General features: G+C 35.3%; 1 protein-coding gene across 3 annotated transcripts in view; it reads right to left on the minus strand.

The window, feature by feature from the left end:
* Window positions 1-341: 341 nt before the first annotated feature.
* The window catches only part of LOC108696402 (roundabout homolog 3), a 263,216-nt gene continuing 238,524 nt past the window's right edge, over window positions 342-25,033 (minus strand). For all 3 annotated transcript variants that reach the window (XM_041569200.1, XM_041569199.1, XM_018225727.2), the window contains 17 exons: window positions 23,223-23,389; window positions 22,918-23,039; window positions 20,739-20,955; window positions 18,509-18,633; window positions 17,647-17,818; window positions 16,422-16,610; window positions 15,906-15,929; window positions 15,766-15,802; window positions 15,306-15,454; window positions 14,667-14,942; window positions 13,843-13,981; window positions 12,259-12,483; window positions 11,540-11,715; window positions 10,571-10,675; window positions 7,033-7,218; window positions 6,442-6,593; window positions 342-1,169 (listed from right to left, as the gene is read on the minus strand). In XM_041569200.1, the coding sequence (XP_041425134.1) occupies window positions 1,158-1,169; window positions 6,442-6,593; window positions 7,033-7,218; window positions 10,571-10,675; window positions 11,540-11,715; window positions 12,259-12,483; window positions 13,843-13,981; window positions 14,667-14,942; window positions 15,306-15,454; window positions 15,766-15,802; window positions 15,906-15,929; window positions 16,422-16,610; window positions 17,647-17,818; window positions 18,509-18,633; window positions 20,739-20,955; window positions 22,918-23,039; window positions 23,223-23,389 (2,473 nt within the window). In that variant the 3' untranslated portion in view covers window positions 342-1,157. The remainder of the gene's footprint in view (window positions 1,170-6,441; window positions 6,594-7,032; window positions 7,219-10,570; window positions 10,676-11,539; window positions 11,716-12,258; window positions 12,484-13,842; window positions 13,982-14,666; window positions 14,943-15,305; window positions 15,455-15,765; window positions 15,803-15,905; window positions 15,930-16,421; window positions 16,611-17,646; window positions 17,819-18,508; window positions 18,634-20,738; window positions 20,956-22,917; window positions 23,040-23,222; window positions 23,390-25,033) is intronic.

The raw sequence follows: 25,033 nt of genomic DNA on the forward strand, positions 1-25,033 counted from the left end.
ATTTATTAAAAAATCTGAATAGTATAAACTTGATTGAATACAATCGAATACCTTGAATTTGTGATTTAACAAGCTCAAAAAAACTCAAAACTTTGCTTAGGACAACTCCCATTGGCTTCTGTATGAACTCGCAAGATTTTAGATGCTGAAGTTTTACATTCGAGTTTTTCATGCTTAATAAATAACAAACATTTGAGTTTCTGAAATTATAATTCAAATTTGCGAGTTTTTGTACAAAACAATTTGAATTGTGGCAAAAAACGTATAAATCACCCCCTTCTTGTTCTATATATTCACTCATGAACGTGCACATACAGAAATTTGAGGAAAAAAAACCTTTGGAATGTTTAGCAAAAATCTTTATTTGTAGCATACAAAATAAGTTTCCTAGTTACCATAATGCAATGGTTACATGCTGCCTTAAAAACAGCAGATTGCAACTTACGGTACCTTAAAAGGTTGTGGAGACATCCCTGTCTGTCATACAGCAAGCTCATTGTCATCACCATCTTTCTAAAATGATTACCAATGTCCATGAGTTATTGTCTCTTCTGTCTGCTGTGGTCCTCCCAAAATAGGTTTTTCAGGCGCACCAACTTAAATATAAGTTCATAATAATGCCGAAATTTTGGTTGCAATAGAAAAAATAGCACCCACAGTCCATAGTTTTCCTGTACTGTAATCAAACCACCATAACATTAAGTCAAATATCTTCGATAACCGTAGACCTGGTTCAATTCCACGCACCATAAGTTGATGTTGGCTTTCTCCATAACGCAGTCTTTGAAGGGACAGCATGCAACACACAGCCTTGTGCTTTCATCATTCTTTAAATGCAAGAGTGCAAACATATCCGACTTGTTATAAAACTTGGCACATTTAAAACAGCAACATTTCAATGTACAATTTGCCTTTTTTTTTTTAAGTTTGACTGTTTATAAATATAGTTCATTTCCTGGATTTCAGATCATCTGCGCAGGAAACAGGCATATTTACATGTAAAATAGGGGGGGAAAAGTCCCAAAAAGGTCATAAATAAGCAATGAATGGAAAATATTTTGAACAGTTTTAAAGTGTCTTTAACAAAGAATCTTCTTGTAGATCTTAGCGGGAAACCTTAACCAACATGGTTCCTTAGTAGCCATTATGAGGTTTCTTCATCTCTTTTCCTGTAACAATAAAGAGATATATTGTTTTAATACACAAAAATATTATATTTTCCTAACAATAATCATATGTGAAATAATAAATAAAATAATAATAAAAAATTGCATGGCTTCACTCTGCAGTAGGTCTTGAAATGTTTCTTAGGTGGAGAATACCTGTTGATTACAGGCATCAAAGTACAAAGGCTAATGGTAAGGATTTGGGAAGTCGCTGCACCACAATGGAAATAACTTTATACAAGTTGTTACAGGACAGGTTCCTTTGTAACAATGTCTTTCCATGTCAGTGATGGAAGCAACACATAAAGGCCTATTTAATACTTGTCGAATTTTAGTGGTTTTAGAGCTTTTTGAAACCACGACTAAACTCACTTTCTCTAAAATCATGGATGTCATGACATTGATTAAATGATCCAAATAAAAAAAGTACAAAGGAAAAGAATGCTTAACGATCTAGAAAAGCCCAAATACCTGAAAAATAGAGGTTGTCAGACAATTCCTAGCGGAAAAAAATACAAAACCCTCTAAAACTCCGGACTGATCTCTATAGCAACTCTACAACTGTTACCCAGCAACGTTTTGTATCAGAGTTTTTCATAGTTTTCACACTTCATAAATCTCGATTTTTTGGAACTTTTTAAAAAAATAGGAAAACCACACAACAAATAGAACAAAAAGGACAGTGGTTAAGTGCAACCAGATTAAAGTGTTTAGAAAACCAGTGTCATACTTTTGCTATGAAGAAAGATGCAATCTATAGATGAATTTGTGATAATAACGTATATATTTAGGTTAATGTTCTAATAATTTGATTTTTCTTTTAATAATAACTAGGATTTCTTCCAAACACCAGATTATATTTAGGGCTATTCAAATGGATATAATTGAGCTGTTTCGCTAACTGGATTGATAGCATCTCCATAAATAAACAAAGAGGAGAAGGAACAACTTGAGGGTTGAATGTGTTTGCCCACTAAGGTGCTGATCCATGGAGAACCAGAGCATTCCTGATCCCCTCAGTCACACTGGATGCATTTTGCTCATTACCTTAAGATTTAAGCTATGTGGGTCATTGTCAAAAACTGAAAAGGCACAATAAAGCAAGGTCAAATGCAAGCTATGTTCCTTGAAAACAATCTGTGAATATAACTTCTCTAATAAAATCATGCTTGTCACTACGCAATGACATACACTGATTGATACTGTTAAGGCTATTGAAGTTCAACGAAAACCTGTCACCTAAAGCAAAAAAGTACAAAAAAGTAAATATTTTCTCTAGGGAAAAAGAAATAACTGTTTCATGTCTCATGTCTGCCTTGTGATCGTGTTTCTTAAACTTGATATTTGATTCTTTTCTTTTTCTGCTGCTATGCACAGGCTAGAGGTGCACCTTTCAGGATCTTTGAAGTTGAGTTGTTGAGATTTTAGTGAAGATGTAAAAGGCATATACTGTTGGGAAAACCACTGGGAAACATGAGACGACATAAGATGTCCCCAGGCAAGCTGTGTAAGCCATGTAACCAAATCTGCTATTCAGGGCAACCCTTTCTTTACAAAGAGCCACTAAGAGTAGATCCTTGTTACATGACTGAATAAGAAACCATCTAGACAACAGTTCAAAAAAAAACCCTTATAGATTCTGCCCTTTATGGAGACAGGATATAGAAATCGCTGTATGAATTGATGGCAGTGATAAAACACCCCCTTTGAATTTAAATGTAAAATGAAGAACTATTCAATATACAGCCTGTTAGAAACTATTTTTTCTTTCAAAAGACGAAACAGTAGGAGAAATTAATTTTGGTGTTTCATTTAAAATGCTTATATGTAAAATATTTATCCTGATTTTTCCAAATTTTTACAGTCAGTGACATAGGAAATATGTGGCAAACCCAACCCAAATGAATTACTTTTATTTATGTTTGAATTGCTGTTTATATTTTGCTAATTTGTAAATTACAGTTACAGACGGATACTTTAGCACTTGATTAGAAGTTTTCCGTTGGTAATTGTATTTAGATTATCCATTAGGATGACAGAAGAGATGGCAAAACATGTTTTACAGCTGTTGCAACTCTGTCTCTCTGTGTTAATTTGCACTGTCCAATGTTTATCAAGTGGATAAAAGGAAATATTTTACTGGTATGGGACCTGTTATCCAGAATGCTCGGGACCTGGGCCTTTCCAGAAAACAGATCTTCCTTCCTTAAACACATCAGTTAATAGTGCTGCTCCACCAGAATTCTGCACTGAAATCCATTTCTCAAAAGAGCAACAGATTTTTTTATATTCAGTTTTAAAATCTGACATGGGGATAGCCATATAGTCAGTTTCCCAGCTGCCCCAGTCATGTGACTTGTGCCTGCACTTTAGGATGGAACTACTTTCTGGCAGGCTATTATTTCTCCTACTTAATGTAAATTAATCAGTCTCAGTGGGACTTGGCTTTTACTATTGAGTGCTGTTCTTAGATCTACCAGGCAGCTGTTATCTTGTGTTAGGGAGCTGTTATCTGGTTACCTTCCCATTGTTCTTTTGTTTGGCTGCTGGGGGGGAAAAGGGAGGGGGTGATACTCCAACTTGCAGTACAGCAAGTTGAAAATGTATTTTTCTCCATGACAGTATCCCTTTAACTTAAAGGGGAACCTTGCCTTTAATCTTGACAAGTAATTACTTTGTTATACATAAACTGGGTTATATTAAAGGGATACTGTCATGAAAATTTTTTTTCAAAATGAATCAGTTAATAGTGCTGCTCCAGCAGAATTCTTCACTGAAATCCATTTCTCAAAAGAGCAAACAGATTTTTTTATATTCAATTTTGAAATCTGACATGGGGCTAGACATATTGTCAATTTCCCAGCTGCCCCAAGTCATGTGACTTGTGCTCTGATAAACTTCAATCACTCTTTACTGCTGTACTGCAAGTTGGAGTGATATCACCCCCCCCCAGCAGCTAAACAAAAGAACAATGGGAAGGTAACCAGATAACAGCTCCCTAACACAAGATAACAGCTGCCTGGTAGATCTAAGAACAGCACTCAATAGTAAAAACCCATGTCCCACTGGGACACATTCAGTTACATTGAGAAGGAAAAACAGCAGTCTGCCAGAAAGCATTTCGCTCCTGAAGTGCAGGCACAAGTCACATGATCAGGGGCAGCTGGGAAATTGACAAAATGTCTAACCCCATGTCAGATTTCAAAATTGAATATAAAAAAATCTGTTTGCTCTTTTGAGAAATGCATTTCAGTGCAGAATTCTGCTGGACCAGCACTATTAACTGATTCATTTTGATTTTTTTTTTCTCCCATGACAGTATCCCTTTAAACCCAATAATAAACTAGAAATGCTCTAACAATTAACAAATTCAATCCATAATCCATTTATCTTTAGTTTCCATTAACAGTTTTGTTTATGGAAAAGCAGACAGTGTCTGCACTGTTTTATTTTCTGTCAAATACAGATAAAATTCCTTTGCATAAATGCTGACCACTGCACTCTGAAGCATTTAAAACCCTTTACTGAAAGAGACAATGACAATCTTTTAGATTTGTTTGCCCTTGAAATGATACTGACTTTAAATAGTCTTCTCCCAATCTCTCTTTATGTAAACTATGAAGAAAAGATTGCTTGTGCATTTAGGAAGCTAAATGGGAGCACTTAAATTCTAGCATATAATAAATCTGAATTGTGCCAAGTCCCATACTGTAGAACTGCCTGTCAAGCTGTGTGTGTCCAGATATAGATGCTTGGGAAATGTACACAGTGCAGTGTAGCATTTAAATAAAGATTCATATTAAAATACAGATGCATTGTATTTGTTCCAAAAATAAGCCACAATGGTTGGAAAACTGAACCTAGAAATCTGAATTATGCTCCAGGTGTTGTTCACAAATGTTTTAATAGGAATACTGGGAAAAATAAGAGTTTGATTAATATGAACACAATTGTCACTATATAGTTGAGAGGGATTACCCGGACACCCATTATCCAGAAGCTCAAAAATAAGGGGTACGGCATCTCTCATTTTAAGCAATTCATTTTTTTTTCTTTTAAATGACTGCCTTTTTATCTATTATAATTAAACAGTGTCCTGTAGTTAATAGCAACAAAGTAACTAAACTGCATAAATCCAGTAAAATAATTATTTTGTGTTTTTTAACAGTAAAATATTTTTAGTAGACGGGGGAAAACCCAAGACCCATGCATTCCACATAATTTTGTATAACACATACACACACATATTTACATTTTATTGGCTACAGTTAACGCTTAACAGGTAGGGTAGAAATGTTGCATATTATGCCTTTGTTTCTCTGAATATTCCCCTAGTAGCTCCCCATCGTCAGTTAGATCAGCTTAGGGGCCTTCTCACAAAATATTGTATATATAAACTATAAAAGTTATGATACAAGGATGTTTATTGGATTCATATTACATGGCTTATAACATATTGCAATTTGTGTCAGAATTTAATAAGAATCTCTGTATTAGATAGGGGAATATGGTAACGTCACGTTAACTTGGTATTTCACCTTTCTTTGTTCCCTTCCCTTCCCTCTTCTTTTCTTTTTTTTTTTTTTTTTGCTTTGTTTTGTTTTGTAAGATTAATTCAAGTATTATTCTGTAACCTACAGTATCGTGTCTTGTCCTGTTATTTGTGACTTAAAATAATAAAGAGATTGAAAGACAAGAATCTCTGTAGCATCAGCTTCTATGACAGACAAACCTCATTCTGCCTAATGATTAGCAATGACTGCTAAATTTAGCTTCTCCACAGTTGCCAAGAGTACACTAAGATGGTGAGCTCCTGTGTAAATTTGAAGGCCTGGATCATTACTATTATAGGGCTGCTGAACCTTTAGGCTGGTACAGCGAGTTCACTATATAAAGCCATTACTTTGTAGGGTTTAGCTCATCTATAGAATAAAAAATCAAGAAGTTACTGTTTCAATGAAGCACATCTCACCAGCTGGGCTATCCTTGATTTAATACATCAAGATGTGTTTATTCTTTCCAGTATAATTGCAGGTAAAGTGTTAACCAGTAAAAATGTTACAGGGCAACCCTTTTGAAATAAAAAAAAATAACAAAAGTGGTTATAACTTATTGGCTAACTAATATAATTATAGCAAGCTTTCAGAACATTTTAGTTCCTTTTTCAAGCTGATTCAACTCTTGCTAAAGAGTAGCAAAGAGAACTGGAAAGGAATTTATTAGCCCAATATAAGCATGGCTGTTTTTTTTTTAATCAGAGTTTTGGGAACCCTACCTCTTTCCGGTCTCCTGTTTTGCTCCTTCCAGATGCCTGACCTCTCGATCCAGCTGACCCTCTGGAGGAGCTGCTTCCTGTTGTGGAACAATTACTTGACATCTGACTCCGGGATAGGAAGTTAGGTTTACTGTAAGGAATTATTTCTTCATCTGTAATGTAAGTCACAGAAAAACAAGAATCATTTAATGCAATTCATTCAAAAAAAAAAAAAAAAGGCTACACATGCATATTTTGAATATTTTGTCAAAATGATTTAGCAATGTTGCCTCTGACTTGTTTATACCAATATTTGCATATTCCTGAATAAGCTTTATATACTGTATATAGCACATGTCATATTAAGGAACATTACATATATCTCACTGACAGACTGCTTTATCTGAACCCTCATTGGGCACATAACCCTTAAGTGTGCTAACCGGCTGATTCAGACGATATAAGCATTTCAGTAGGTGCTGATCTGTCTTGATGAAACACTCCATTTCCTATGATAAATATCCATAGGAAATGAAATGTTGCTTATCTATGTATATTGGTCTATTATTAGCCCTCTTCTTGTCGTAACATTAAATAAAGATTTTGTCTTACCATCTCTCTGATGGAATTGAGGACCCGCTGCTCCTCGGTGTTGTATTGCCCCATTTCTCCTCTCTACTGAAGAAGTACTTGTATCTCTTTCCAAGGATGAGGCTAGACATTCCATACGTGGTCCATTTGTGTGGGGAGAACATGGTTCCTCATCAGCGGGAGGAGGCTCAGGTGGTGGAGGAAGATCTGCAAAGATTTATATAAAAAAAAAGATTATGTCTATGGAAACGGTTTGGTAGCAGTGAAAGCAGCTTTAAAGAATGCATTCAAACTAATAGACATTAATCTAACGGGTTACTTATCTTCTTCTCTTTATGCTAAAACTCAAACAATGGTTTAATATACTATATATATATATATATATATATATATATATATATATATATATATATATATATATATATATATATATATATATATATATATATTGCATAGAAAAGCCGGCACTCTCGAAAATCAAGATTAGTTTGCATGGGTGCAGCATCATATATTTGTGTCACAGTCCAACAGAAGAGATCCGCACTCTCAGGTCTTATAAAATCTTAAATTTGTATATTAATAAAAAGGATCAGTTGGACTATATATATATATATATATATATATATATATATATATATATATATTATTCTAATATATGAACAATTTCAATGAAGTCACAAAAACCCTTATAATATAATAAAAACATATATACACAAGATATTTTACACATATATATCTCCTCAGTGCAATTGCAAGTGCAATGCAATTTATCTAAGATCACCATCAGTAAACTTGCATTACCAGATCCCCCACTGGCAGGAAATCTAATCCCCATAGACAATAAATCCATAAAATCAGAACTGTCCAAGCAAGCTAATTACTTTTTAGACATAACAGATATCTCAGATTCAATTTCAAGTGATTTTAATTATATTTCTATCCTTCTCGGGGACCTAAAACACTGTTAATGTTTTGAATTATTTAAATCTAGCAAATTACCTGTTCTGCAGGCATATTTTATCACAGATATTACATAAAAAAGTTATAACTGTAAAATAAATCCTGAATTGCAGGAATGCAATGCAATTGTGTAGTGTAGATTTTTTTTAACTTTTTTGCTACTTAGGGGCTGATTCACTAACTTCGAGTGAAGGATTCGAAGTAAAAAAACTTCGAATTTCGAAGGTTTTTTTGGGCTACTACGACCATCGAATTGGCTACTTCGACCATCGACTACGACTTCGAATCAAAGGATTCGAAGTAAAAATCATTCGACTATTCGACCATTCGATAGTCGAAGTACTGTCTCTTTAAAAAAAAACTTCGACCCCCTAGTTCGGCAGCTAAAAGCTACCGAAGTCAATGTTAGCCTATGGGGAAGGTCCCCATAGGCTTGCCTAACTTTTTTTGATCGAAGGATATTCCTTCGATCGTTGGATTAAAATCATTCGAATCGATCGAATTTTCTGCGCTAAATCCATCGACTTCGATATTCGAAGTCGAAGGATTTCAATTCCTAGTCGAATATCGAGGGTTAATTAACCCTCGATATTCGACCCATAGTGAATCAGCCCCTAAGTATGGTACTTAGATATAGACTGCCATTCTAAAGAAGGCCCTTCCCTTCAGTGGCTCTGATTGGATGTACATTTTGTTTCATGAAAATGAGAAACTTTCTAAATATACTCAATTAAAAATTCTGTTCCTTTTTTCCATTTCCATTTTTTTCAAACTTTTTTGCTAGTTGCTCGATTTTTAGGGTTTCTGCCCGAAAAACGCAGAATTTTTTGGATTTTCAGCTAAACCCAGCGCAAACCATGATAACTTTAAATTAATATAGGTGCCTCTCCCATTGACTTATACATGACCTTGACAGGTCTGAGATACCGCATTTTCGGATTCGAGCTTTTTGCAGAATCGGGGTATAATAAATCAAGAAAAAAAATTATTTCTCCACAAAAAATTCCAGTTTTTGCCCTAAAAAGCCAGGCCAGATAAATTTGAGGTTTAGTAAATAACCACCTAAATGTGCATGACCTGTAAACACTAGGCTTGTAGGCCCATGCCTTTATAGGTGTGACCTTTAGCATCAATATATCTTATAACAGGAGGGAACTTTTGGCCAAAAATGTAAAATCGTTATTCATTTGAAAACGAATGCCCTGTCTGTAGTAACGTGTTGGTTTCAGCAGAATGGTCACTTGCATATAAGTGATTCAAGTGATATTCAGTTTCCTGCTTTAGCCCAGTAAAGTGTGATACAGTATATAGGGACACTGATAGCTTTTTATAGTAAATGAAGCCCCAAATATAATTTTAAGCAACTACTGTTTACTATTGGGAGCTGATATAGGGCAAGCATTTCATTGTAAGTTTTAAAGTTATGACCTGCATTCACCTAATACTGAGAACATTTCCTTCCAAGGAAACTTTGTGAATGCCTGAAAACCACTTTGTTTAGTAATTATATGGTTAAACCTATCCAAACCATATCCACTGGTGAATATGTATGGGATTTATACATTTGTACTTAAGCATTAAGCTTATACCTTATTAAACTTTAAAATAAGCATAATAATAATATAGACTCCCAATGGATATGGTTACATTTGAGGAATAATGTTTATTCTATAAAGAAATTAATATTTAGATATGGTCTGTAAAATTAGTTAGGTTCAATATATGCATGACAATGCCAGAAAACAATTAAATTCTCATTATATTTATAATACTATCCTGCTCCATAACTTCCAAGGCTACAGTACACAGCTTATAACTAAACTTTAAACATTTTAAACTTGAACCAATATAATGAAATATTGAGATAATAATCCTTGGCAGTTGTTTGTAATTATATGATTAGATTCAGAATCACATGCACTTTTTCAAGTCATAAACATAACTAAACTGGTTAGAGGGATGGAAGACTTAAATTATGAGGGTAGACTGTCAAGGTTGGGGTTGTTTTCTCTGGAAAAAAGGCGCTTGCGAGGGGACATGATTTCACTTTACAAGTACATTAGAGGACATTATAGACAAATAGCAGGGGACCTTTTTACCCATAAAGTGGATCACCGTACCAGAGGCCACCCCTTTAGACTAGAAGAAAAGAACTTTCATTTGAAGCAACGTAGAGGGTTCTTCACAGTCAGGACAGTGAGGTTGTGGAATGCACTGCCGGCTGATGTTGTGATGGCTGATTCAGTTAATGCCTTTAAGAATGGCTTGGATGATTTTATGGACAGACATAATATCAAAGGCTATTGTGATACTAAGCTCTATAGTTAGTATAGGTATGGGTATCTATAATTTATCTGAGAGTAGGGAGGAGTTGGGTTTTCATTCGGAAGGGTTGAACTTGACCGACTTTGTTTTGTTTCACCCTGATTTTCTTTGTAACTACTATATGTTCATAGTGTAGGGTAACTGGGCTAGAGCAAAATGTGTCTATGTTTATGCATAGCTTATTAAATCCCCATCCTTGATATGCAGGCACTTAGGGGTTAACAAAACTGAAAGATTATGGTATCAACTGACCATTCGCTACTATGGTACTAACCTCCTTGTTTTGCTTCCCTGCGATAGAGACCTGATTTTGACTTCTTCTTTGCTCGAGATTTCTGTCCTGGAGGTGTGCTTATATTTTCTGATAGTTGTGACTTTCCTGAAAGAATTTGGATTAAACAACATTAAAACAACAGAAAAAAAAGTTTAAAAATGAATAACTATGCAAGAAATATGTACAGTAGTTTGACAACTAGACTGACACAATGCACATGTAACAAAGTGCATTACCACACAACTTGTTCTGGAAAGCAAAAGTGATAACAGCCCAGACATGATAAAGAAGGCAGACATGAGAGTAGGTGGGGGTGGGGTGGGGAAGACACTAGTGCATATCTGAAACAAAGCACCAGACAGTTAAATATTTCAAGGAATTACAAGAAAATCCACAACGATCCACTAATATTATCAAAAAAAAATTAACACACTCATTACTGAAGTATGTAACAACAGGATAATCTTACTAAAAGCCAAACAAATCCTGATCACAAAATTCCCAAGGAAACCTGCCTTAGAGAATAATAAGGGCAAACAATAGCCTCCAAATTTCCCTCAGTATTAGAACTACTGGCCAAAGCAATTGATAGCTATCTTTAACCAATGGTTCGAAAATAGCTACCTATATAAAAAAACACTACAGGGCTCACTTACAAATGAAAGGGCAAAATATGTCATGTCACCATACCCTCCATGAACGCCCACAGATGCAGGTCCATACACTCCACAATAAAGTACAAGGGCAGATCATTTTTTAAAGAAAAACATCCATCTAATTTCTAAGGAGTCACTTTTTATGACACATTAAGGACATAATTGTACTTTGACAAGAGAATTAGACGGTTGCTGATTGGGAACCATGGGCTATTTTGGTGCGCTGGTTTCTGGACTCATTCTCTACAATATATACACACCCATATATTTTATATGTTAATTAATTATGATATACATTTATGTCAGTACTGACCACTATTTGGCATGTTGACATTTTCAGCACTTAGATTAGGATTTTGACTTAAATTCCGCCTGTGTCCTTGCCGTTGTGCTTCAGTACCTTCCACCACTGTATGAAGACTAGGATTAGATTGTGTCAGAGGAGGACTTGGAGCTCTTGGGATTGGTACTGATCCAGCTGGCATTCTCCTAATAATTTGAACAAATACGTGAAACAATATTAGCTGTATTTATAAACATTATAGCTTTATCATAAAAAGTTACACTTCCAGTTTTATCCCTTAAATAAGCATTAAGATATGAGAGAATAACTGACTGTGGAAAGAACAGTCACTCCGTGCATACTTTATATCAATATGTATGGCATAACCCTCTTGTATTTGATAACTGGAGGTATTCCCAGATTAATTGGAAGCACTCCAACCGGCACAACTGCCAAAAGTGTTTTCCTAGCATGTAAAATTGTATGTATTTCTCATATTGTATGTACAGTTTTGAAATATAGTATTGCTATATATATAATATTGCTAGCATAGCACCAGTTGATTTCTATTTGGTTCAGTAAATAAATCTATGATTCTGGGATGTCAAATGTTGCAAAGCTAAGGTGGCATAGTCAAGAACTAGACAAAGCATCAAAACAGTGCACAGTACAATGCATCTGTGATGCAAAAGCAAAATGTTTTCTTGTTGTCTATATATATACTGTAAAATCATCCTAGGATATCTAACCTGGGATGAGGGGGTATCTCAAACTGATGTAGCCTTGGAATATCTTCAGTGGCATGTATCTCATCCCGGGGAGATGGTGTTAGAGTGGCTGTTGACTGCTGACCATAAGAATGAGCAGGAGATGAAGCTTCACCCCGAGGTGGAGGAGGTGGGCAGCCTTCTTGAATGTTCTCCATAAGGTAAGTTCTTTCAGGCAATGGTGGGCACCATTCCTCTGTGTCAGAGCTATAATATGAAAATGATGGTTTAATAATAGTTTGAATGCACTGGAAACCAGTAGTAATTATGCAAAAAGATAAGGTGGTATTTTCATTAACTTCATATATACACCAAGCATATAGCAGAACTGCTTTTCAGAAATGTGTAGACAAGAGAATAAAAACTGGGATAGGAGAAATTTAGCAGGGTGGGTAAATTAAACCAATTAAATTAGTCTTATATTGTCCACCCTCCAATGGTAAGTCATATAGCTATCCCTGCACAAACACATTTCCCTTTTGATGTCTCACATGAAAACAGAAATTATGAACAAGCAAAATTCACAAAACAGCTGTCCACTGGCAAATTTATAGGAAGGATCCAGGTAAAGGATCTAACTGCCCATCAATGTGCTTGTAGGAGAATGTATCTATAAAGTAGGGCTTTACCCTGCCTCTGTCAGTATCATTAGCCACATGGAAAAGACTGCTTAGAAACTTCAAGTGAAATTTGACTGTTAAAATATGCAGTTTAGCACCAATTCTAAATAGGTTTATGTAATGTTTAAGGTGAGTAATGGTTATTAATGAGAAGGTCATTGGGGCAAATTCACTAAATCACAAAGTGCCTAACGCTAGCGCAAATTGGCCAGCATGACGTCATTTCGTAACTTCGCCGATTTACTAACGGGCGCTGGCATAAATTCGCTAGCGAGGTGGACCATGCCAGGCGAGGTTGTGCTATGGCGAAGGGACGACGTAACTACTCTAATTCACTAACTTGTGTACTTTACTTAACGTGACCTCTTGCGCCAGACTTGCCTTCGCCACCTCAGACCAGACAAAGTGCAATAGAGTAGATAGGGATTGCTTCAAAAAAAAGTCCCTTTTCCTTTTTTAAGGGTGATAGGCTGAAAAAGATCGTAAATTTTTTTGGGGGCACCCTCCTTCCCCCTACATTTCCTAACATATGGCACCTAAACTATACAATCGGCACATGTATAGGGCAAAATAACAACTCTATTTTATTTAATGAAGCTTTCTCAGGCTTGTGTAGTGTAATGTATTTGCTGCTACATATACGTCCATTCAACTTTAACTTGGTGCCATATGCAAATTAGGCATCGCTAGCGTAAATTCGCTTTGCTTGACGAATTAACGGTAGCGCAACTTTGCTACCGTCCTCGCTACAACTTTGGATTTTAGTGAATTAGTGGCGCCCTGGCGAAGTGTGGTGAAGGTGTCGCTATCGCATTTTCGCTTTTAGTGAATTTGCCCCATGTGTTTGTGTTGTATATACCATAGAGCATGTCAACACAAAGTAAGATATGCATGGCAACAGTTCAGATATCCAGATACTAACTGGATTACTTATGGTCATCCATACCTCATCTCTACATCTGTATCTCCTTGTTGGTAATGATTCAGCTCATTGGCAGGCGGGGGTGGTGGAAGGATCTCTGTCCAATTTAGCGATGGTGTTTTTACTGGCTTTCCCATGGCCTTCTGTTTTCCAGATTTGCAGACTGGAAAAGCCAACATGTATACTGATATGATGAAACATTATGGTGGGCCTGATGCTAGCTAAATATCTAACACATTTCCATAATTTAAAATGAAACAACATAATATAGTCATGCATTCATAACATAAAGGTATTTGTATTTTATTTCATAGTAATAACTTGGCTTAAAAGGAGAAGGAAAGTCTTCTTCCGCTTGGGGGTGCCATATTTTAGGCACCCCCAAGTGATTGTATGTACTTACCTGAAACCCTGGGCCGGTGCTCCTATCAGCAGAAAACTGCACCGGCTCAGGGTTATTCCAGCGAGCACCACAGCACGATCCTCTTCCGGCTTCTTCTTTCTTCTGCACAGCAAAGCGAAAAGCCGAACCTTAACTAAAAAGTCGGCTGTTTCGTTCCACTTCGCATTTGTTTGCCCCGGGAAATTTGTAGAAAGAAGAAGCCAGGAAGAGGATCAATCCGTGGTGCTCGCTGGAAGATCCCCGGGCTGGTGCAGTTTTCTGCTGATAGGAAAACCGGCCCAGGGTTTCAGGTAAGTACATACAATTACATACAAGTGGAAGAAGACTTTCCTACTCCTTTAATGAGATGAGTTGGCTTTAATGAGATGCAATTTACATTCCTCTGGAAAATGAATAATTTTTTAAAACAATTTTGTCTAATGGTTTACAAATAAAAAATAAGTACCATTCTCTGCGTTAGTTCGATCTGGTTGTGCATAAAGAACACCAGAAGTCCCAGCTTGTACATTCCACTGGTTCTCTTCTAATTCAGGAGAATGCAGGTTTTGGCCTCCATATGGTACAACAGGTGTTGTTGCGTAAGGTGTAGTATGCTGAGAGAAAGCACCATTAAAAGTCCGCATGTCATCGTTGGTTGGATCAATGGTACTGTAGATAGGCCCATCTGAAACAGCTGTTCCGAACTTCTCCGTCTGAGCAATATAGTTTGAAATACCAGCATCTATTCAAGTTGACAATAAAATCATTAATGTGGCCAACTAGTAACAAACAGATTTTAAAATACTTAAAATTTTAAATATTTGAATACTTTCATATAAAAAAAATAGATTTTTGTTTTTTCATTTTAGGGTTATCCCAAGCACCAAATTTGGTGCTAGCATAAGATGAGCCCCAAATGACTTTACCCAGTTAAAACTGACCATACTCTGCAGACCAACTGATATTAAAGAATTATTTAAAAAATAAGGTGAAATATTGACAATAATGTATTTAACTTTAGACTTGCTGCATGTCTAAACTCTGTAACTGAAAACAATTGTTCCTATCAGGAATTAATGAGGTATGTGAAAATATATGGCTTTACCATTATAATATCTCTCTGAAGGATTGTGATTTCCTGGACAACAGTTCACTGCAGGTTCTTTTGGTTTTCCATTTCGCAGTAAATTGGTTGCTGGCCATGAATCTGCTAGCCAAGGGTAGTTGGATGCACTTGTCGCTAGCATTCCTGGTCTGTATGGGAAATGAAACAAGTCACTAAAAAGCCGGGAACCTAATTGTTAACTGAGATTACCATTTTTTTATTTCAAGCTATTGCAAACCTTTCTTTAAAAATGTCATTTGGAAACTGGCAAAACAGTATGTGCTGGAAAAGAAGCTGACATTCCAGGTGGAATGACCATCATTTGTTACAACATCACATACTGAAATAAGCGACAATATTTTCTGCATGTGAACATTTATAACATTTCTACATGCCATCTAGTGTGTCAAAAATCTTTTTAAGCAGGAGCACCCGTGAATATTATTATTGTTCCTCTTACCTTGCAGTTATATGCCCTGAGCTTTCTGGAAAGGATACTGAAAAAAAGGAAAAGAATAAAAAATTTGTTTTGTAACAATATTAAAAATGAACTCCCATTTAATGCCAATGCAATTTTAGTAATTGAAATTGAAATATTACCTGCCGGTGTGTATGCAAAGGAAGCTAAAATTTAAAAAACAAAAATAAATGTTAGTTATAAAACCATGTTTTTAAAATGTTTACGCCATTAGATAGATATCTACCAAAGAAGATCCATTCTCTGCATATTTAAATAAAGAGTTATCGTCTTGGGCTTCAGTATTGCCTCTCCATAGAAAAGTAACATGGCAGCTCTCATTCATAATTAAAAATCCAACAAATAGTGTATTTTATTCATACATTAAGTTGGGAGGAGAAGAGAGCATATTGTGTACAGAAATTTGTTGCTATGTGTACTGTCTCCACCCTGGTTTTGTCACCCACCAAAATGTCCCTCAAGTTATTGATAAATATAAGGTAAATTCTAATAAAAAGATATATGTTCCATTTAAGTTTTACCTTTATTTTGATGTAAATCATGTGCCATAAAATGTTGTCTGATGATAATATAGCATTAAAAGACCTTTCCAAATAAGCTTTCCGAAGGACGAAGTGTTCTAGGAATTTGTTACTCACCAGTATAATGGCTTAGTTCTTTCCTCTTCTTCCTTCGACAGTAGATCCAGACACTAAAGCACATCAGAATTACCCAGCATGCTCCACCAATGCCAGCTATGAATGCTGGTTGTTTAACGACATCTGTGATTTGTTCAGTCAAGCTGACATTTTCTCCACTGGCCTCTGGAATGTGATCTGAAGAAGGCTCTGAAATGGAGAGAAAATTTCTGCTAAACGTACTTGCAAAAAGACTCTGCAATATTAATTACACATTTCTATATTTATCTAGTTAGCACATTTGTAATGCATATATATTTTTTTTTTTTTAAAAGTGTTTATTTTATTTTCAACTTAAGGGGTACAGAAGAGAGAAAGGGGCGGGGTGTTATCAGGTTCATTTTAGTCATCAACAGTTTTCAACATTAACTAACAATCAAGTTTCAACTCACACAGGTACATTAGAAGTGGGGATAGGTTTATCTAGTGTTACCCTGGTGTGCCGTTAACACTCACTAGGAATTGGCCTCTGTCCACTCGTCCCAGATTTGCCGTATTTATTCGGGCAACCTCTAGCTAGATATGTTAGTTGTATGAGTGGAAGATTTTTATTTATTAAGTCCAGCCAGAACCGAAGGGAAGGTGGTTTTGGGTTCATCCATTTCATGAGTAGTGCTTTTCTGGCATAGAACAGTAAGGATCGCCACAGGTCCCTCTTTGCATTAAGTGGGACAATATCATCTATCACCCCTAGTATACATACTTGTGGAGACATTATCTTAGGAAAGGTAGTTTTATCCTGGATATGGGACATTACTCTATCCCATTATCTACTGATTTTGGGGCAGTCCCACATCATATGAATGTACTAAACCGCCTGTTGCTGACATTTTGGGCAGGGAGCTTTGTTTACCTAGCCCATTTGGCTGAGATGTAATGGTGTAATGTGGAGTCGGTGTAGCACCTTAAACTGGATGAGCCTATCTCTAGTAGCAATGAGGTGTTGGTATGCTTTGCCTTTGCTTTCCTCCCATTCTTCTGCTTTTAAAGTGGGGATGTCTGCGTGTTATGCATATTTTCATTTGTATTTAATCACTCCAAATCTCTTTGATAACTCACCATTAAGTGAAATAACATTTCAATAAAAAAATATAAATACTTATAATAATAATGTGATATTATTGCTGATTTAACCTTAAGATACTACACATGAATTCAAGCTCAGAAAATCTTTTTTCTCACTTACTTATCTGGATGGTGATTGGCTGACTTTTTACACCAAAACCAGCACTTGTCGCAGCAGCCACTTCCACACGGTAAAGCACTCCAGGAGTGAGGCCTATTATTACTGTTGAGTGGACAGTACCATCTACTGTTCTGTTGATATGGTAGCGTGTTTCATTTCCCAAGACCCAAATCTGAAGATGAAAAAGACGTATTGGTTAATATTAGTTACAATTGCAGTTTAACATTTTTGCTCTCATTTTTAATATGCACAATATATTAAAATTAGCATATTAAGTATAAGCAACTTTCTAATGGTACAAAAAAGTCAATTTCTAGCAGCAGGCATTTAATATTGTGCCTATGTTCGTGTTTTCTGGACGCACAATTAAACAATTACACTTATGGCTGACATAATCCTCTCATTTTCTTTCTGCTGCCATTATTTGTGCTATTAGCTCACTGTAGGAAACACAGAAGTGTGTAGGTAGCACACTAATGAGAGATCTTTCATTTTAATGAACGTTTTGGAAAAGAGTGCCAAAAAACAACGTCAGTTAAAAACAAGAACAAAATGAGTATAAGTTAAAGCTACATAGAAAACATATGCTTATTGAACCCTAAAATAAGCAAAAAGCTAAAACCAACAATCTTTCAATAAAGATGAAATAAAGACTGGGCAGAAAGTCTGGCAAGTGTGTCAAACAATTTTAAAATTACTAAAATTCACTAGCTATACATCAAGCAATTAAAGCAATGCAGGCTATTTCATTTTGTATTTCTTTTCCACTTGCAAAATAATGAATTCTTCTACAATGAAAACACTCAAAGCATTTGATTAATGTCTTATACTTAGAACTTGTAGAAAACTAAAGATATCTTACCCGATAATCTTGAATAATGCCATTTTGATGTTCTACTAGAGGAGGTTCCCAGGATATACTAATATTTGTGCTGTTATTCGTTCCTAATGTAACAACTGATACTGCTTGAGGCGGAGCACTTGGCACTGTTGAGAAACAACAAAGCATGTTAATTAATAAAGGATGAAGTAATATACAGATACTTTGTAATATTTACATCTAAAAACCCTGATATGTTCATACAAAGCATATATATATATATATATATATATATATATATATATATATATATATATATATATATATATATATATATATATATATATATATATACATACAATTACATACACAGACACAGTCCATTCTTTTTGAGTTAGTACTTTCATATGTAATTGCAAAGGTATATGGCACAAGATATAGTTAAGCAAGTGTAAGTCATGGAGAAAGTGTCATATCATATCTGAATATAATGCAGAGCTCTAAATTTCAATCATCAAGGGACATTTAAGCAAGTCACTTTGCTTCACTGATTGAGCTTAGAAATCCTTCTCACCCAAACCTGTCAAACTGGAAGCAATTACCATAGATTTTCCATTACAACAGCGCGTATATAGTGTTTTTTCATTGACAATTGCAGCAGAAGGACCCCATTAAGTGAATCCAAAAAATATATTCATAGGAAGACTGATGGCACTAACCACATATCTCTGAACAGAAATGTAAATTAACATCATAAGCCACAGATTGTTATTTATTAAGCCTGTTCTTTCAACTTTGTATGTTGCACTAAAAATACACAGTGCAAATCCAACTAGATAAAACGCCTTTTAGGCCTGTTTTGTTATATTTATATGCTCACTGAATACACTTTTTTTTTTTTTATAAGAAATAGTGTAAACATTAAGAAACATTTAAACTTTGGTGCTACAAAAACAGGTGTTTAAAACTCAATTATGGCTCTCCCAAATGTTCCTGGACTCCAATCCAAGCATTCTTCACCATATTATCCAAGTAGTTGCAGACCAGCAAAATCTGGGATGGATTCTTAATGCAATATTGTTAAATATCACTTTCCCTAGCTTTTAAAAGAAGCCTGATAGATGCAAATATTCTCCAATAATTGTGCTGACTGCTTTGTGTCAGCCTGGCTTCTAGTTCTGGTTGGAGTTAGGAGCACCTTTTTATGCCCACCTTACTGAGGTTTGATTTGTAATACTGGCCAGATAAAGCTGCATTTATCAGATTTTTGATAAGGTGATGGCTGACATAGTGTTAGTAAGAAAAACAGAAAGAAATCTCTTCCACATAATCAATCTATCGTACAAAATGGGAAGTATAGCAAGAGAAAAAACAAAATCAGGTAAATCTGTGTTTCGATGTGCAATGTGACATCCTCAGGCTTTTATATTGAAAAGCTGCAGAAATCCAAAAAATATTTTAGTAATAACATCCTTTGTTTTGTGGACAGAGAAGGAAGAACTGACATTATTCTGGCTCATAATTAGAACAAGTGACTCAAAATCTTGAAAATACACAAACAGTGTCTAAGAAGTAAATTTTGTGAAGGCTCGGAGAATTTAATATCTGATTAAGAGTAAACGCTATAAATTTGAGATATTGCAGTGACATTCTACTCCTATAGGTAAAATGTTTTATCTTGCTTTCTTCCTTCATTCTCTCAGCGGCATAATTCTTCCAACCATCAAGTCTTTTCATTGTAATCTTTGACACATTTGTCAGGCTGCTTGTTACTTAAGAATGTATTATACAGACTACATCCTCTCCTGCATTCTTTGTGGCTTTATAAAACTGCATGCCTCATGAATAACGGTACCTTAATAAAAGCCAGCCCTTTGTAATATTCCACAACATTTAGTTTAATTGCTAAAAGCATATATATGCAAACACAAAATTCCAGTAACAGAATGCCTACCATACACTAATTTGCCAGCATTTTAACTTGAAGGCCCCTTGCCATAGTTAGCAGGTAAAGTAGTAGATTTCTTATGTGTAAAACAAGTGTTTTCACAGTTCCAAGGCTTTTAGATTCCAATTAAACCCTTTATTATTGATCTTTTATTTATTATTATTGAAGGAAGAAGAGTTGGGGAGGAATTGTATATTCATTGTACTTCTATATGTTATGTTAGTATACAGTGAATTTGTCATTTCTTCTCAAAGCTTATTTAGAAGACGAAATGGCCTTTTCCAGCAATGGGACACTTTATTGAAAGTTTGCTAGCCACTTTACCTTCTTCAGGTGTACGAATCAAAAGCACATCACTGTCCATGCCTTGGAATTCATCAAAATAAGGACGGATCTTAATTTCATATTCTGTGCCTTTTTTAAGATCCACAAGGATAGTATTCCGTTCAGAGGGAGATTTCACATCCTGTACAAGCCAAACACTGGATTTTGGACGATACATCACCCTGTAACCCTGTATGAACTGAGCTTGCCGATCCACCTGAAAGAGAAGACCACATGTACAATAACTGCATATATTTTACAGATATACTTTTCTATCATTTTGTTTTTTAAAGTTTTATTATTTACGTTAACAATAAAATAGTGTTTCTCTATGCTCTGGCCTAGACCATACTGTGTGTTGTTAATGAACACTGATTAGCCTAGACGATGCAGAAAAGTAAAGAAATAGGGGGACTCCTTTAGAGAACACAATAAACTAATAACAAACTAATAAATAAGCTGCAATACTACCAAACATGTTGTGTTACCAACCCAGAAATCAATAAACTCAACTCAGATAGGGCCCCTCTCTATTATTTCTTGGAGGGATTTAAATGAACTGTTCCCCTGTGACAGACAACAATAATTTCAATGCAAGAGTAATATAAATGCAACCAATTTCCTAGTTAATCTAATTTTCTTATCTGATACTGATAAACATGAATCATTTCAAGGCGAAAGGTCAGAATTAGATTAGTGGAGCAATTAATTAACTAGAATTTGGCTAATTTCAGTTACAAAAATGTAAATGGTTACAGACCATTGTTAATTAAAGCATTATAACCAATGATCTCTAAATTGGGCGTCAAATGTTAAAAGATTATTCTGACAACCAAAATGAGAAGTCATTAAATGGCAGAGTGGATAAAGATTTTATGGGTTTATAATTCGTTTATACTGCAAAATAGGAGCTACGCATTATGATTCCCTATATACATGGACAGCAAAGTGAGTTATATTACCTGGAATTAATTACAGTGTACTATATACTTTTGGGGGTATTTGTGCCCAGAAGCCATATGTGTGTTTAAGTGGGTCAGGAAACAGTAACAAGTGATGCCCACTAAATGAGAGGGGGTTGTTAAACTATTAGTATGGCATTTGCTCTCTGATTGGTTGCCAAAAGCAACAAGGTGAGTGTTTCCAACAGCAACCAATATCTGTCTACAATATTAATGTAAAATATCCTATTAAAATGTCTTTAGTTAGAATTCTTTATTAACAGAGTGACATATACAATCAAGTAACATCTTGAGTGTGGTATTAAAATTAGGGAAACAAATGACAAAAAAATACCCCCCCAGAATTTTTTAAAGGAAAACTATACCCCTAAAACGAACACTTAAGCAACAGATAGTTCATATCATATTAAGTGGCATATTAAAGAATCTTACCAAACTGGAATATATATTTAAGTAAATATTGCCCTTTTACATCTCTTGCCTTGAGCCACCATTTCGTAATGGTCTCTGTGCTGCCTCAGAGATCACCTGACCAGAAATACTACAACTCTAACTGTAACAGGAAGAAGTGTGGAAGCAAAAGACACAACTCTGTCTGTTAATTGGCTCATGTGACCTAACATATGGTATGGTTTGTTGGTATGTTTGTGTGTACAGTGAATCGTATGATCCCAGGGGGCGGCCCTTATTTTTTAAAATGGCAATTTTCTATTTATGATTACCCAATGGCACATACTACTAGAAAAGTATATTATTATGAAAATGTTTATTTACATGAAGCAGGATTTTACATATGAGCTGTTTTATGCAATATCTTTTTATAGAGACCTACATTGTTTGGGTAATGGAGTTGGTAATGGAGTTGGTAATGGAGAGAAGGCTGTGATGACATAATAGTAAATGGCATTGTCACTAATGACAACAGTAGCAACCCATACAATTTTTTTTAACACAAAAAAAAAACACTGCTTCTCTACTATAATACAGCATCAATTGATGATAAGTAATATGACATATTGAGATAAAACTCATCCTAATACATTTGAAGCTAAAAACCTAGCTGGATATAATTTTATATGGACTTATCCCTCCTGGCTGTTCAATATGCATAGTAATCCAAGGTAATCTATAAAAAGAACCTTCTAGAACCTAGATGTTTCTAGATGTGCATGAGTAATGGAAATTAAATCCAGCTTAAATTTTAAAGTATAACTTACTGTCCATGTAACTTGCACTGTAGCGGATGTAAGAATAATCGGCTGCTGAAGTTGAACCACCACTTCCCCTAGTTGGCGCTGGACTTGCCTATGATCGACACCTTGCCTTGTTGGACTGACATCTGAAATCACAGACATAATAGATTTTATTAGGAAGAAATATTCAACACAAATTTATGTTTCATTTTGTACTTTAGGGTGTTTATTAATTGTGGGTGCATAATTGTGTTATAGACACTACTGCATACAACAATATAAATGCTTTACTGCATCAAATATGCACAATTTTGTCATGCAGAACCCACCTTGTGTTCTCACTGGTTCTGAAATTGGGCTGGGGTCACTGACTCCATATGAGTTCACTGCTCGTATGATGAAAAGATATACAGTATTTGGGTTTAACCCAACTACTGTGTGCTTCTCTACCTTCACGTTGTCTGCGACCGTTTGCCAGGTGCTTCCTGATGATTGGCTGAATTAAAAAAAAAAGATTTATTGATTATTGATTAGGAATAAAATAAAACGACTGTAGAGGTGTATACCCACAATGCAGTACAGTGCATTCTACTGTTTAGTTCCTCACTAAGATGTATTTTTCAAAGGAGGATGAACTTTCACAGGATCATCTATAACCTCCATGAACAGTTACATTAGAGGTAAAGGGATGCTTTGGACATGCCTGTTATACACTTATAAAACTACAAAATAGCCCTGCAATATCAGTATTGTATTATTTGCCTAGAAACAAAGAAGCGCCACATGTAAGCACAAAATATAATCCAGTATAACCTTCTTTTATTGAGAAAGAGCAGGAGCGGTTGTCAGGCAGTTTGCAAGTTATAATGGCATCATGGTGAGCATGCCGATTCTTCTGCTGGAGAACAAGTAACTGTCAGATCATACTCCTTGATAGTTTGTGTGAATAATACTAATATGTGCCTTCAGTGACAGAGAAATCCATACAGATTGCTCTCACTGTCTCTATCGCAGCACATTTTCATTGCTTTCTTTATGGCTCATCCCACCAGTTTGTTGAAATTTACAAATTAACAAATTTAGAGACACTGCACGATTATCTTTTCAATATGGCATAGTTTATTCTGTTAAAGTACTAAAAATCATGTTTTGAAATACACTGAATCTTTTACACAAGAATGAAACCTAAATTGAATAACAGGATCAAAATCACACAAAATCTATTATCAGAGCCAGGTTTAACTGAACAATGATGGTACATACTTCACAATAAAAAAAAACACACTCTAGGCCTCATGTTTATGGAGAACTGACTTGAAGGCTTAAAAGAATCACAAGCATTGGGCTTTGGGCTGAAGCCATTATGAATGTAACTAGCTGAAAGGAGCCAAACCTGACAAAGACTAGGAAGCAGCCAGTAAATACTATAATACCCATGTTTCATCATGCCTCAAACAGACAATTACTATAAAATAAAGAATGTTAGTTACCCTATACTAAACACAGTTAAGCACACAGCAAAGGCCTAGTAAAGGAGAAGAAAGAAGAACCCTTAGTTTGGTCACATCATTGGTTGGGATACACCGTAAATCTACAGTATGTTTAGTAAACATACAAACCCCTACCAAGCAATATTACACTAACATTTTTCAGTCTGGCTGGCTAAAATGTTGGAAACCCTTGCTCCTGTCCCTAACACAAAGGCCAGATATTGTTCTATTGATCAGCAGAAGCACTATAGAGGTCTTAAATGTGATGGAGGGAATGGTTAATTAAAGTGCATAATTTATTATCTAGCCATTAGGATAATGATCCACTTACAATAACTATGGCAACTATTATATACAGTACATATATAACAACATATTTGCATACAATTATTTGTAATTGTAATATTAGAATACAGATATCTCTGTGTTTCTAGTTCTGATTCACTGTGGGACACCTTTTCCGATAAAAGGAAAGGAACCGTGTAATACATACTATGTAGGCCTTTGTAAAAAATTGTGCTTTAAATTAAACAATGTAAGCCTTCCTTATGAAGAGTGAAAAATACTCGAGGCTCAGTTTTATGATATATTTAGAAGGTTGGGTGAATATAAATCCTGCATATTTGTTCCCTAACCTCTCTATGATCCAG

The sequence above is a fragment of the Xenopus laevis genome, chromosome 7L, assembly GCF_017654675.1.
Source record: "Xenopus laevis strain J_2021 chromosome 7L, Xenopus_laevis_v10.1, whole genome shotgun sequence".
In the NCBI taxonomy this organism is placed as follows: domain Eukaryota; kingdom Metazoa; phylum Chordata; class Amphibia; order Anura; family Pipidae; genus Xenopus; species Xenopus laevis.